Here is a 15,265-nt window from a genome sequence, read left to right as displayed (position 1 = left end):
AACTCAGCCCTGTACTCAGTGTGTAGGAGCTCTTGGTCTGTTTCATGGATTTCCAGGGTGCATTATGGAATGGTCTTGTGCTCTGTTCAATGCTGGGGTACCTTGGAGAATAAGGCAGGCAGGGTTCCTGCTCTCCCAACGTTCAGAATAGAGTGGGGGATGGAGTGTTGAGAATTAGCTGAGAATTAAGGTGAGTTGAGGAGTAGGCGCATTTTACAGTGAGACCAGTATCAGTTTGCGAAGCTTTGAGATCTTGGTGACAAGGTGACAGCCAGGGCTGCCTTGTTGTACAACTCTAGGGACACTGATCGTAGTGTTCTGCATTTGGTCCTTAGAGTCCTGACCATCCAACTATGTGACAGACCTAGATAGTGAAGACTGCTCCTGCGGAGTCGCAGCAGGTGTGACCTTGAGGCATTCTAGGAACAGAAGGAAGGCCAGCGTGGTCCTAGAGGAGGCCAGGGGACAGGGTGAGCATGCAGTCTGAAGGCAACGTGAGAAGTGTGGTAGTTAGCACTGGAGAGATGGCTCAGTGGTTAAGAGCCCTGGGGTGTGGTTCTTAGCATCTTTATGGCAGCCCACAGCCTCCTCCAATTCAAGAGGGTACCAGGCATCCACATGGTGCGCATCCACATTCAGGCAAAGAAAACAAAACAAAACATAAAACAAAACAAAAAACCCAAAACCAAAACAAACAAACAAACAAACCAGTACTTATAAAGTAAAAATAAATAAAAAGTTAAAAAATGCGATAGCCAGAACCGGAAGATGGCTCAGCAAGTAAGAGCACGTGGTGCTTTTATGGAGAACCAATTTTCAAATCCCAGCACTCACAGGTGGCTCACAACCATTCATATCCAGTTCCAGAGGATCCAATGCCTTCTGACCTGCTCCAGCATTAGGTACACATGTACTGTGTGTACATACATCCAAATAAAACACTCATCACACATAAAAAATTAGTCTTAGGGGGCTGGAGAGATGGCTCAGTGGTTAAGAGCATTGCCTGTTCTTCCAAAGGTCCTGAGTTCAAATCCCAGCAACCACATGGTGGCTCACAACCATCTGTAATGAGGTCTGGTGCCCTCTTCTGGCCTGCAGACAGAATATTGTATACATAATAAATAAATATTTTTTAAAATTAGTCTTAAAAATATAATTAAAATAAACTGTTTCATTTTGAAAAAAGAATGTGGCAGTCAGAAAATGCATGGTTGGCTAATGGGGACACAGCTATGCCATATGAATGCAAGAGTAGTGTTTCAGGGAACTTGACCAGAGCTGGGGCTCTGCTCTAGTGTGAAGCGGAAGATCGGAGTTAGCTGATGGCTGCAAGGGTGGCTCCAGGGCAGCATCAGGAATGTGCTTGAGCCCTACAGACAGTCAGAGGAAAGCTCCTGGCTCTTTAACACTGCTTATCTTGTTTGTAGTTTGATGTCGTGGTCTGATTATCTCCTTGAAATGATGGGATTGTCATTACCACTTGGCATCGCTCAACTCTGACGAGGTGTACTCCGTGTACAGCACACACAAAAAGAACAGCCCTTGCCCTAGGGGGACTGAGACGCTGGAAAGATCATGTCCTTGGTCTTCTAAGGCACCTGGCTGCTCAAAGCCTTAGGAGATGGTGGGTGGACAAAGGCCCTCTGGGCAGATCTTCTGGCTCTTGGGCCAGCAAGGAGCTCTTGAGTTATACACGGGTGTGCCGAGAGGCCCACTTCCCAAATCAGATTGTGACTTGCCATCATTGGTCTAGCTTGTCTTCTTAATTTTTAAAGGTTTTGTAAGGTTGTTGATTAAAGTCAAAATGAGGAATGGCAGCCGTCAGAGTTCTTTTACTTTATTTTATTATTATTTGGGGGGCGTGGTGAGACAAAGTTTCTCTTTGTAGCCCTGGCTGTCCTGAAATTCTTTGTAGACCAGGCTAGCCTCAAGCTCACAGAGATCCGCCTGCTTCTGACTCCTGAGTTCTGAGATTAAAGGTGTGCACCACCACCACCACTCACAGTTCTTTTTAGCTTGCCCAGCTGGTTTGGGTTCCTCGGGGTTTGAGCTGTGCAGTCTGGAGGTGGTTGTGAATGCAGGAAGCAAGGTCTGGCAGATCTTCCACAGGGGAGGGCTGGCCTAGCCTCCACTGCTTTGTGGGAAAGGGCCTGCTGATCCTGGCCTTTACTTAAATCCCACGCCTTGGTCTGGGAAGCTCTTTGCTCCTTGAAAGCCTTGGACAGAGTTAAGCTCCTAAAGTATTGGGAGCAGGAAAGTTTGTCTGGTCGGATTCTTAGCTGAGTCTGTCCTGGGAACTACTGCTTTAAACCTGAGGAATGCTGTGGGAACGTGGTCCTTGGCCCCTGGCAAGGCATCTTGGGAAGGGGCTACTCCAGTGAGTCAGATGTGTGCTGTCTGATTGGACAGGGAGTAGCAGACAGCAGGCATGTGAAGGCAGAGCTGACAGTCTCTGCTCTCAGGGTGAGCCCGGTCTCTATGCCCCTCTCCTATTCCTTCTCCTTTTGCTGGGAACTGAACCCAGAACCCATGGCCCTAGGATGATGTTTTTTTCTTTCTTTCCTCCCTGACTCCTCTTTACCATCCCACCCTCCTTTTTTATTTTTTGTTTTTGAGGCTGGCCTTGTGTTTATTATGTAGCTGAGGATGATCTCGAACTCTTGATCTTCCTGCCCTCATCTCCCTAAATACTAGAATTATAAGTTCTTGTTGCCATATCCAGCTTCCCTTTCTTTTTATAAAGGTTATAGAGAATGGTTTAATATAACTCAGAGTTTTAAAGAAGTCTTAAGTTCTAGAAGAATATTGCCATATAAGCATATCTAAAAATTTTTAGGTTTTTTTTTTTTTGCTAAGTTTTACTACCCAGTATAGTATTGTCACTAAACACTGTTTCTAAATGGTTAATGATGTTATCAGTAATTTTGAATAGTTCAACGTGAAAACATCCCTCTGCTTACGTCTATTCAGTAGTATTTACAGAATTGCAGCATAGAACACAGTAGTGGTCACGAAGTCTCAGGACAGCTGGGGAGGTAGCGATGCATTTAATCCCACCGCTTGGGAGGCAGAGGCAGGCAGATTAGAGTGAGTTTCAGGCTAGCCAAAATTACACAGAGAAAGCCTGTCTCAAGAAAAAAAAAAGTCTCAAGCCAAGTTCGAGGTCTTTGGGAGGAATCCACAGCCAGGAAACTGGACAAAGCTGGTAGACTCCGGCCAGTGGTTCTTGAATGGCTGTGTCCACGAGTCCAAGAGTTAAAATTGAGGTGTGAGGGGGTGGGAACAGGTGGCTCCGAGCTGACTCTAAGAAGATAGTCAAAGATGCTCTCCTGCCTGAGGTTGGCAGTTTGTGCTCTATATGGAAAATGTACTTATTCCAGTGTGCAGATAGGAAACTGGGGCACAGGAGGGTTGATTTGCCCTTGGATCACCCAGAAGGTACTTGAGGCGATGACATCAGTTCAGTTGGCCTTTGCAGCCTGTCTTTGTGCTATTTCACTCTTTATGCCAGCCTCTTACTGGGCTCCTGGGGCGGTGTGGCTTTGGAGCCCACCCTGGGCATCTGAGGGTCAAGGAAGCCGACACTGAACTGTCAGGTGATGCCCCTCAGTGTCCATTCTACCTCAGTCATCTGCGTGTGTGTGTGTGCGTGCGTGCGTGTGCGTGCGTGCGTGCGTGCGTGCGTGTGTGTGTGTGTGTTTACATGCATATCACAGTATATGTGTGGAAGTCAGGGCAACTTATGGGAGTCAGTTCTCTGCAGCATGTGGGGCCCAGGGATGGAACTCGGGTCATCAGATTTGGTGGCGAGTGCCTGTAGTGACTCATCTCATTGACCCCTTATTTTGACTTTTGAGATAGGAGCCTACACATAGCCCCTCAGCCTTCTAAGTGCTAGGATATGGTGTGCACCTCGCCCTCGGCCTTTATTTTCCTGAGACTCATCTTCCTGCATCCAACTACAGGTATTTTTGATAATTTTTGTTAGCTTTTGCTTCATGGATTTAAAATTTTTTTTTAATTTTATTGATTTTTATTGAGCTCTACATTTTTCTCTGTTCCCCTCCCTGCCTCTCCCCTTCTCTTCAATCCTCTCCTAAGGTCCCCATGTTCCCAATTTACTCAGGAGATTTTGTCTGTTGCTACTTCCCATGTAGATCAGATCTATATAAGTCTCTCTTAGGGTCCTCATTGTTGTCTAGGTTCTCTGGGATTGTTATTTGTAGGCTGGTTTTCTTTATGTTTAAAAACCACTTATGAGTGAGTACATGTGATAATTGTCTTTCTGAGTCTGGGTTACCTCATTCAAAATGATGTTTTCTAGCTCTACCCATTTGCCTGCAAAATTCAAGATGCTATTTTTTCTGCTGTGTAGTACTCCATTGTGTTAATGTACCACATTTTCTTTATTCATTCTTAGGTCGAGGGGCATTTAGGTTGTTTCTAGGTTCTGGGTATGACAAACAATGCTGCTATGATTTAGTTGAACACATATCCTTGTGGCATGATTGAACATCTTTTTGGATACATACCCAAAAGTGGTATTTCTGGGTCTTGAGGAAGGTTGTTTCCTAATTTTCTGAGAAATCACCACACTGACATCCAAAGGGGCTGTACCAGCTTGCAATCCCACCAGCAACCTCTCCAGCATAAGTTGTCATCAGTGTTTTTGATCTTGGCCATTCTTACAGGTGTAAGATGGAATCTCAGAGTTGTTTTGATTTGCATTTCTCTGATGACTAATGATGTTGAACATTTTCTTAAGTGTCTTTCAGCCATTTGAGATTCCTCTGTTGAGAGTTCTCTGTTTAGGTCTGTACTCCATTTTTTTATTGGATTATTTGTTCTTTTGATGACCACTTTCTCGAGTTCTTTGTATATTTTGGAGATCAGACCTCTTTCTGATGTGGGTTTGGTGAAGATCTTTTCCCTTTCTGTTGGCTGTCATTTTGTCTTGTTGACTGTGTCCTTTGCATTACAGAAGCTTTTCAGTTTCAGGAGATCCCATTTATTAATTGTTTCTCTCAGTGTCTGTGCTATTGGGGTTATATTTAGGAAGTGGTTCCCAGTGCCAATGCACTCAAGTGTATTTCCCACTTTCTCTTCTATGAGGTTCAGTGTGACTTTATGTTGAGGTCTTTGATCCATTTGGACTTGAATTTTGTGCATGGGTCTATTTTCGTTCTTCTACATGTTGATATATCCAGTTATGCCAGCACCATTTGTTAAATATGCTTTCTTTTTTCATTTGATTTTTTTTTGCTTCTTTGTCAAAAATCAGGTGTTCGAAGGCGTATAGATTAATATCCGAGTCTTCAATTCAATTCCATTGGTCCTCCTGTCTGTTCTTATGCCAACACTAGGCTGTTTTCAGTACTGTAGCTCTGTAGTAGAGTTTGAAGTCAGGGATTGTGATGCCTCCAGAAGTTCTTTTATTGTACAGGATTGTTTTGGCTATCCTGGATTCTTTTGCTTTTCCATATGAAGTTGAGTACTGTTCTTTCGAGGTCTGTGAAGAATTTTGCTGGGATTTTGATGGGCATTGCACTGAATCTGTAGATTGCTTTTGGTAAGATTGCCATTTTTACTATGTTAATTATACCTACCCAAGAGCATGGAAGATCGTTTCACTTTCTGGTGTCTTCTTTAATTTCTTCAAAGATTTAAAGTCCTCGTCATACAAGTCTTCCACTTGTTTGGTTAGAGTTACTCCCAGATATTTTATGCTATTTGTGGCTTTTGTGAAGGGTGGTGTTTCTCTGATTTCTTTCTCAGCCCATTTATCATATGTGTACAGGAGGGCTACTGATTTTTTTTAATTAATCTTGTATCCTTCTACATTACTGTGTTTATGAGCTGTAGAATTTTTGGGGTCGTTTATGTAAACTATCATATCCTCACACCCAGACCTGCAGAGATCCTGGCTCAGGCCTAGTTCCTCAGAGGTCCTAGACTCACGCCCAGACCCACAGGGGTCCTGGCTCAGGTCTACTCCCTTGAAGGTCCCAGATTCACATCTGGACCCACAGTGGTCTCTGGCTCTGGCCCACTCGCTCAGCAGTTGTTCCCCTGTACTTGTTCCTGTGGCCTGATCTGGTCCAGGTTGCTGGCTCAGTCCTACTAAAAATATGGAACGCTTTACGAATTTGTGTGTCATCCTTGTGCAGGGGCCATGCTAATCTTCTCTGTATCGTTCCAATTTTAGTATATGTGCTGCTGAAGCGAGCATTTAATTTGTTTGTTTTAATGCCCATTCACTTTTGGTAAAATATTCATGATATGAATTGCCATTGCCACCATGTTTAGGTATAGGTTTTTACATTAGTGTACAGCCATTATCACCTTCAGTTTCTAGAACGTTTTGGTCTTCCCAGTTGAAACTAGACCTATTCAAAATAATAGTTCTTATTCTCCATATCTCTGCTGTGAGAACTCCTTCAGCCTTTGGGATGCTATCCCAAAATCCCACATCATCTCCCAACACCTAGAAGCCACAGTTGTATTTTGTGTCTAACTATTCCAGTTGCCCCATCTGAGTGGGTGCTTGCAGGGTTGCTCCTTTGTATCGAGCTTGTTCCACTTAGCATATCTTCAAGATTCACTCATATTGTCAGATTTGTGTGTGTGTGTGTGTGTGTGTGTGCTTGTGTTTGAGACAGGGTTTTCTACAGCCCAGGCTAGCCTCGAGGATCATTATATAGCTGAGGGTGGTCTTGATACTCCTGCCTCCATCTCCCAAATTCTGGGAATATAGGAATATACCACTACATGCTGTTTGAAGGCTGAATGGTTGGCTGTCTCGTATCTGCACATTTCTGTTTACTCGCCTTGGCAGCAGGCTTTTGGATTGCCTCTGCTGTCTGTGACTGCCCCAGCACTGTTGTGAGTAATGCTGCTGTCAACAGGGTTTTCAAGACCCTATTTTCAGGCTTTTGTGTAGATACCCAGACATGAGATTCCTGCCTCATTGCAGTAATTGTTTCAGTTTTTGAAAACACCCATGTTTCTTTAGCAGCTGCATTGGCACCAGCCATGCCCAGACGTTCCACTCTCATGACCATTTGACTTGATGAGGCTCTAGTGTATGGTTGGATGTCACCTGGTTCCACCTCACCAGGTAAAGGCACAGAGGGCCCTTTGCTTCTCAGAGCTCACACAGATCAGTCTGTTTCTTGCTAGCCCTGGCTTTTAGTCACGGTGGTGTCCTAATGAAGCACCAGAAACTTATATAAGCCCCTACTTATAGAACACTGGGATTTTTTTATTTTATTTATTTATTTTTTTTGGATAAATACTACTGGATATGTTTATGACAAAGGCTTTTTCCAAATACAAGATTATTCCCTTCTGGTGAGTTCCCAGAACTAGTAACTGCTGCTGTAAATAATAGCTGATATGGCATAAAGGTTTGCAGCAGGGCTGTGAGGAGGCTTGGTAGATAGGTAACACCTGAAAGCCCGACAGCCTGAGTTTGCTCTCCTGGATCCTCATGGCTGGAGGAGAGAACCAGCTCCTCAAAATGTTCTTTGATGGTCACATTTGTGCCGGGGCATGCAGTTCCTTGATGTCCCCATACATATGCGCGCGCGCGCACACACACACACACACACACACACACACACACACACACACACACAGTGAATAAATCTTTTTTTGTTTGTTTGTTCTGATACACAGTTTCTTTGTTTAGCTCTGACTGTGGAACCTTCTAGGTAGACTGGGCTGGCCTTGAACTTGAACAGAGATCTGCCTGCCTCTGCCTCTAGTACTAGGATTTCAGGTATGCACCATCACTGCCCAGCTTGTGAAAAAAAAGTTATGCCTACATAGGACACTTGCTGTGAATGGCAGTTCCAGGATTAGAGCTTGTCTGGCTCTGTGGTTAGTGTGAGGCCCAGGACATTGTGATGCACTACTACAGACTTTATAAACACTGACACGTAGGCCACACTCAATCTCCAAAAACCATTTTCTTCAATAATTAATTAACCTTAAATCACTATAACATTTTTACTTTATAAACTTTTTTGCATATATATATATAGTGGGGGGGCTGCATAAGTATATGTGAGTTGGGGAGGCATGAATGTGTGTGTGTGTGTGTGTGTGTGAGAGAGAGAGAGAGAGAGAACATGACTCGTTGCTCTCATATTTCATCCTAGAAGACATGGAAGACAGCTGTTCCTTTGGAGTGGGTCCATTCTCTGGTTAGGCAAACCCTCTTTGGCAGGAAAAACCTTTGTATGAAGTGGTCCAGACCAAGCCAGTCCCCTTTGGGGAACTTTAAACACCGAATGATTTTGTTGCTTGGCTGTTATTGCCTGGACAGCCTTCTTTGAAAAAGAAATTTGACAGGCCCAAGTCATGTGTTTATCCTAAGGCTGGGCCATTCCAAACTCATGTTTCAGAGTGTTGAGGTTGTGTCCAGCCATCCTGGTGGGTGGTAATCAAACACAGGTGGGAACCATCCGGCTGGCTCTGCCCCTCCTCCTCAGCCAAGTGAGAGCTGGCCTGCCCACCACAGAGCTGGCTTAGAAAGCACCCTGTGTGGAGACAGATGGTGTGCACATGTGTGTGTGCATGAATGCACACTCCTGCATGTGTGTGCATAGAGCTTTGCTCAGTGAGATGTGGTGTGAGTGCAAATGGTGCAGTGGCTTCTCTCTCTGAGCCCATGGATTCTCGCCCTTGTGCGGTCTATAACGCATATGTTCCTTTAGTCTGTTTCTCAAGTTTTTGCGGTTAGAAATCATGTATTTTCCTTGGCCCAAGATGAAAGCCCTGGAACAATGGTCTAATGCATTTTACAAAGCTGTCTCTAATTGGTGGCTGCCTGAGATCTTCCTTTTGCCCTAGTGACCCACGTCCCTGTGTAGAGTTTGGTTTAGTTGTTGATTTTTGAGACAGGGTCTCACTGTGTAGCTCTGGCTAGCCTAGAACTCACTGTGTAAACCAGCTGGCATCAAATTCACCTGCCTCTACCTCTTCAGTGCTAGGATTAAAGGCTGCTCACCACCATGCCCCAGCCTTTTACAGAGTTTTAAAGTCAATCTCACAGAGCTCTGAATTTCCACACACTTCCAAACCTGCGGCCTCTGGGAGGCAGCTTGCTTCCTTAATGTAGCTGTTCCCACAGACTCTGTGCAGACTTGACCCAAGAGTAATTCATCAAGGAAACGAATAGTCTAAATAGTGTCACTTTAAGCAGTTTCTAGCCTTGTCCCCAGGAATCCATGTGTGCCCTCTAAATAGTTTCCACTTCCCACCTGGAAACCAGAAAAACAAGCAGACCACACGTACGCACATCTTAGATGCAGTTGCTGGTGACTGCGACGATGTCTAAGGATGCATTTTCAGTCGGAAGGCCATTGCATGTGGCTCCTCAGAGGTGCTCTCTCCTGGAGTGGCGCCTGGAGGCTGATCTGCTGAGCACACAAAGCAAAAGCTGGGACTCCAGTCAGTGTCTTTCTGCCCAGTCTCCCATGTAGCCTCTTGGGGACGTTGACAAAAGAAGATGCTCTGAGGGGTTCCAGGGTTGGACACTGATAGTGTTTTCAGCTCTCAAGACGTAGAAGGAAAGTGTTGGCTGTCATTTTAGTTTATTTATGGCTTGAGTTTACATGTGTGTAATCATTGTGGTTCATGTTTGTACAAGATATAATTACTGAAAATTACATGATGAACATATTTTAACTCTTAACCCTTCTCATCCTGGTAAACTTTGTGGAGCTCTTGGGGACTCCTCCTTAGATACCTCCCTCACCTGAGTAGGTGTGGCACTCCCCCAACCAAGTTCTGCTCTTGAGTAGACATCGCTGCCCTCTCTGGTAGTAACCTGTCTCAGGGACTCAGCTGAGACTTGCACTGTTGTCCTTTGGGGTTCAGTGACTGAGGGGGATGCTCATGGGAGGTTAGAGAAGGTGGCACTCACTGATAGGTGTGGGGACTGACCTTAGGAAGAGAGTGGGACCTGTGACTTAGGAAGCCACTCAGTACAGCTAGGCATGGTGTCCCTGGAGGTGGAGTAGAAGGAGGCCATGTCTTCCCAGAGCACACAGCCACACTGTTGGATCATAGGATATGTGTCCTTAACAAACTCAGTGGGTACTCATTAGCAGTCTGAATAAGAGAGAAGCATAAGGAAGATTTTCAGTAGTGTTTCTTCTGTCATATAAAAGGAATGTCCTAGAACCACAAAACCTGGAACTTATAACTCAAGAGTTCCAGTGTAGGAGTTTGGCTGGGCTGACATCGTACATGTGTACCGGCAGCTCACTGGAGGGTAAAGCAGGCTTTGGAGAGACTTCTTTACCCTGGCATTCCCTTTAGGTTGAGGAAATCTTGTGATGACCACCACACAAAGACTGTATCCTGTGCTAGTTAAACTGAAAATGTTTTTCTCCTTTCAGGTTTACAGGAACAGATGGACCAAGTGGTTTTGGCTTTGAATTGACATTTCGTCTGAAGAGAGAAACTGGAGAGTCTGCCCCACCAACATGGCCAGCTGAGCTGATGCAGGGCCTGGCTCGATATGTCTTCCAGTCAGGTAATAGCCCAGAGGCTGCTGCTGTTCTGGTCCTGTGACTATCAGTCTGGTGGGCGTTGAGAGCTTGCAGGTGTATTTTGATGTCTGCAGAGTCCTTTCGTGGGTGGGGAACTATGTGGACCTAGGCAGAGACTGTGCCAGTGTCCTGATGCCCTCAGGCTTTGTCGCTGTCTGTCATAACTAGCCTGTTCCCTGTGCTCACTGGCCTGACTGTCTCCATGTCTGTTTTGAGGCCTCAGGCACATAGGCTAATCTTGGCTCAGCCTGGGCGAATGATAGAGACTGGAACTTGTTCCTTTCCCTCACAGGGTGGAGGGATGCTAAAATCAGAACCGAGTTAGATTATTCAGATGCCCTCTAAGAGATTGTCCTTTGCTCCCAGTGCCCACTGGGAACTGCTACAATGGATCTTGGGTAAAGTCTTTGTGCTGGGAATGGTCTTACTTTTTAGCTCATTCTGCCAGCACCCTCCAGCCTATGAAGGCTTCACAGCTCCAGAATATCTCTCTGTGGCTAGTTATGTGACCTAGATTTTTATCTTTGATTTGGTGTATGGCCTCCTTCCCTCTCCATTCTTTCCTCACTATGCATAATGACCTTGATGAGCTTGAAATGACACTTTGCTAGCCTCCAAGAGCTAGGATGACAGGTTCATACCTGCACCTAGGTGAGAGAGAGAATGTAAGACATAGGGATTGGAGCTGGATCTTGCACATAAAGGCAAGTGCTCTGAAACTGACCTGTATCCAATACTTTATTTTTATTCTGAGACAGGGTCTCATTAAGTTGTCCAGACTGACCTTGAACTGACTCTTTAGCCTGTGCCATCAGGTCTAACTTTGAAAATAGATTTGTCTTTGATGTAGAATTTGATCTGCTGTGGGAACAGGGACTCTAAAGATGAGGTGGTACTCCACTGCTTGTTAAAACATTCATCTTTGTCCCTGCTTAGGGAAATGTAAAGTAAATGTTACAAAATACTAGTAATTTCTAATGTGAAGTAATTTTAACATTATAATACAAATCAGATTTGTATTAGTGACTGTTTTATTTTGCCTTTTTTTGGTGGGGGCACAGAGAGTCTTTATATATAGCCCAAGTTGGCCTTGAACTCTCAATCCTCAAGTGATTAAAAAGGATGCTGGGACTGGGGAAATGGTTCAGTAGGTAAAGGTGCTTGCTGCTACCCTGACCACCTGAGTTGGATTCCTGGGATCCTTATGGTAGAAGGAGAGAACCCACTCCTTCAAGTTGTCCTCTGACCTCCACATATATGCCAGGGCACATGTGCCCACACATATATACACAAATAAATATAATTAAAAAAAAAAAAAAAGAAGAGCCTGCTGAGCCCTGGCTTGATCCCTGGAACCCAGATAATGGAGAGAACCAACTCCTCAAATTGTTCTCTGACTTCCATGTGTGCCACAGCATGCACCTTCATCCTCAGTAAATAAGTTGTTAGGAGACAGGAACTCAAAGAATAGCTCTACAGATTACTTATTTATTGATAGGAGGAAAAAGAGGGACTAGAGAGATGGCTTAGTGGTTGTTCTTACTGAGGACTTGAGTCCAATTCCCAGCATACACATGGTAGCTCACAACCTCCTGTAACTCAAAGTTCCAGGGGATCCAACTCATTTTCTAGCTTCCATGGGCTTCTACTCATGGATGTACAGACAGACGTACGTGCAGGCAAAATACTCATATACGTAAAACAAAAATAAATACATTTGAGAGAGAGACTCTTCTGACAAAGAAAGGTCTGAGCAGACGTCTCCACAGCTGAGAATAAGCTCTGTAGCACGTACAGCCAAGTAGTGGTACTTTGTGTCTCTCTGTCCATGCTGTCCGTGTGCAAGCCAGGTATGAGAAGACAGCTGAAGAGCATGTCCCAAAAGGTTGAACCTAGATCCCAGTAAGCTACAGCCAAACATGGCCATACTGCGGGCCATTCCACAGTGCTGCTTCCTGGATTCTGCCCAGCTAGGACTGTCTCCAATTTAAGGAAACTTGGTGGTTTACATGCTGTGTTTGATCCTTGACTCAGCCTGGGAGAAAAATGTCTGTAAGCTGGCTGGGAAGATGTGAATGTGAACTGTCTGTTAGGAACTGTCACTGTAGCATCCTCGTGCGGCTGTGGTATTGTGCTTATATAGGACTCTGTCTTCACTCTGGGGAGACAAAGTTTGGAATGCCTATAGATAATGCTAAATGGTTCAGCAAAAAAGTATGATATGTGGGAGAAAGCAAGCGTGAAGTGTTATTGTGATTAGGGTATCTGGATATTCACATTATGCCTTCTGACTTCCCTATAGACCCGGGTACTTTTGCACCAAAAGTTGTGGCTCTTTCTAAGTGTGTGTTGACAACTGTGTGCTTTCAAGTCCCTTCTGCACCAGTGGCCCCTCACAGCTTCTCCAGTGAACCGCTGTCAGCTATGCCTGCAGAGCAATCAGGCACTTCAGAACAACAGGGTGGCTTTTCTCTCTCTCGCTCTCTCTCAAAAAAAAAAAAAGAGATTTATTTATTTGTTATGTGTACAATATTCTGCTTGAAATACCAGAAGAGGGCACCAGACCTCATTACAGATGGTTGAGAGCCACCATGTGGTTGCTGGGAACTGAACTCAGGATCTTTGGAAGAGCAGTCAGTGCTCTTAACCTCTGAGCCATGTCTCCAGCCCAACTTCACTTTTAAAGTATAATACCTACTTTCTATTTTCCAGATTTTCTATGAAACCATTGTACTAGTTAAGTAATAGGTAAATCGGGTAGTGGTAGATCACACCTGTAATTCTGGCACCAAGGAGACTCTGAGCTGAAGACCAGCTTGGGCTATATAATGAAACTCTACCTCAAAACAAAATGAAACAAACAAACAAACAAAAAAACCAACCAAGTAAATAGTTCAATAAGTCTCCATTAAGTTTGTTTTGGAATTTTACAGAGAGTAGTAAGTTATTGAAACACAGGAAAGTGATGAGAACACAATGGTCCCTGATTGAGACTAAGGCTAACGGTAATGAGGACAAGAGCTGAGCTGTTGGTGTACCTGGTATTGGTTTTTGCTTTTGTTTTGTTTTATTTTGTGTTTAGAGGCAAACTCTGTGTAACCTAGGCCGAGTACGCGACCTTTTTCTGCCTTAGTTTCTTGAGTGCTAGGCCACTATGCTCAGTTTAAGTACTTTTTTTTTTCTCTTTCATACTGGGGATGGATCACAGGGCCATGTCAGCCTTACAGTTGCAGAAGACAACATCGAGAAGGTTAGTAACATGTCCAAGATCTCAGATCTCATAGGTGTGAAGGCAGGATTTGAGCCCAGGTAATGAATGAAGTACATTTTGCCCCAGTATTGTGTTGACAGGAACTCTGTGGACATCTGGTCTACCTGATGACACAGGCTGTACAATGAGAAACTTAAAAATCATCCATGTGGCTAAATGCTGCTGGTTCACGTGACCACTCTGCTCTATGATGGCTCTCTCAGTGTTAGACAACACTAATGCTCAGTAGGGTGACAGTCTGCAGTTCTTGGAAAATGGAGCTAGGCGAAAAAAGCATTTATAAAATCTCCAAAATCCTCTTAAATATATATCTTTTATTTTTTAAAGCATTTTTGTTGTGTCTGCAGCTACATGTGTATGGAGGTTATAGAACAACTTTGGTTATAGTTCTTCAGGAACTATCTGCCATATATATTTGATGACTTATTTTTATTTTACGTGTATGTGTGAATGTTTGCATGTATATATGTGTACCATGTGTGCCTGTACCACATGTATGCCTGGTGCCTTCAGAGGCCAGAAGATGGCATCAGGAGTGACAGGCTGTTGTAAGCTACCATGTCAGTGTTAGAAATCAAATCTGAGTTTTTTGTAAGAACAGCAAGTACTCGTAACTGCTGAGCCATTTCTAGAGCCCCCAGCTCATTGGTTGTGGTTCAAAGGAGACTGCTGGCCAGCAAGCCTGAGATCAGCCTCCTCCTCCTCCAAGTGCTGGAATCCACAGGTGTGTGCCACAGCATCCAGCCTTTTCTTTTAATTTTTTTTTGGGGGGGAGGGGGTTCGAGACAGGGTTTCTCTGTAGCTTTGGTGCCTGTCCTGGAACTAGCTCTTGTAGACCAGGCTGGCCTCAAACTCACAGAGATCCACCCGCCTCTGCCTCCGAGTGCTGGGATTAAAGGCATGCGCCACCACCACCCGGCTCAGCCTTTTCTTTTAACTTTCTATTTATGAAAAAAAATCTGTGTACAAAGTGCATATGTATCTGTATAGTGTGATGGATTTTCACAAACTGAACAGACTAACATAGCCAACACCCAAATCCAGAAATAAGCCAGTCCTCCAGAATCTCATGTGCCTGATGCTGCCGTCACCGCTCTTCCTCCCTCAATTTCCAGCACCTTTATCCTCTCATTTGTGTTGTCTGCCATATTTATTTGATCTTACAGGCCTGTGATCTTAAGACTGTATGGAATCAGGAGATGGTGGTGCACACCTTTAATCCCAGCTCTTGGGAGGTAGAGGCAGGTGGATCTCTGTGAGTTTGAGGCCAGCCTGGTCTACAGAACAAGTTCCAGGACAGCCATGACTGTTACACAGAGAAACCCTGTATCAAAAAAAAAAAAAAAAAAAAAAAGAAAGAAAGAAAGAAAGAAGAAAGAGAAAGAAAAGAAAAACTATATGGATCAGCAAACTGCTTTGCGAGGTTGTG

The 15,265-nt window shown here is 44.4% G+C and overlaps 1 protein-coding gene and 1 non-coding gene across 3 annotated transcripts in view; one reads left to right on the top strand and one right to left on the bottom strand.

The window, feature by feature from the left end:
* The window catches only part of Sufu (SUFU negative regulator of hedgehog signaling), a 97,345-nt gene that overhangs the window by 20,245 nt on the left and 61,835 nt on the right, over positions 1 to 15,265 (top strand). For both annotated transcript variants that reach the window (XM_050146419.1, XM_050146410.1), the window contains exon 3: positions 10,413 to 10,549. In XM_050146419.1, coding sequence (XP_050002376.1) covers positions 10,413 to 10,549 — 137 coding nt within the window. The remainder of the gene's footprint in view (positions 1 to 10,412; positions 10,550 to 15,265) is intronic.
* On the bottom strand, positions 6,126 to 6,232 carry LOC126506360 (U6 spliceosomal RNA). The gene has a single exon (XR_007593205.1). It is a non-coding gene; the product is annotated as a U6 spliceosomal RNA (small nuclear RNA).

The sequence above is a fragment of the Alexandromys fortis genome, unplaced genomic scaffold (genome assembly GCF_014885135.2).
Source record: "Alexandromys fortis isolate MF-2015 unplaced genomic scaffold, M_Fortis_MF-2015_v1.1 scaffold_16, whole genome shotgun sequence".
Lineage (NCBI taxonomy): Eukaryota > Metazoa > Chordata > Mammalia > Rodentia > Cricetidae > Alexandromys > Alexandromys fortis.
This window is presented reverse-complemented; position numbering and strand designations above follow the sequence as displayed.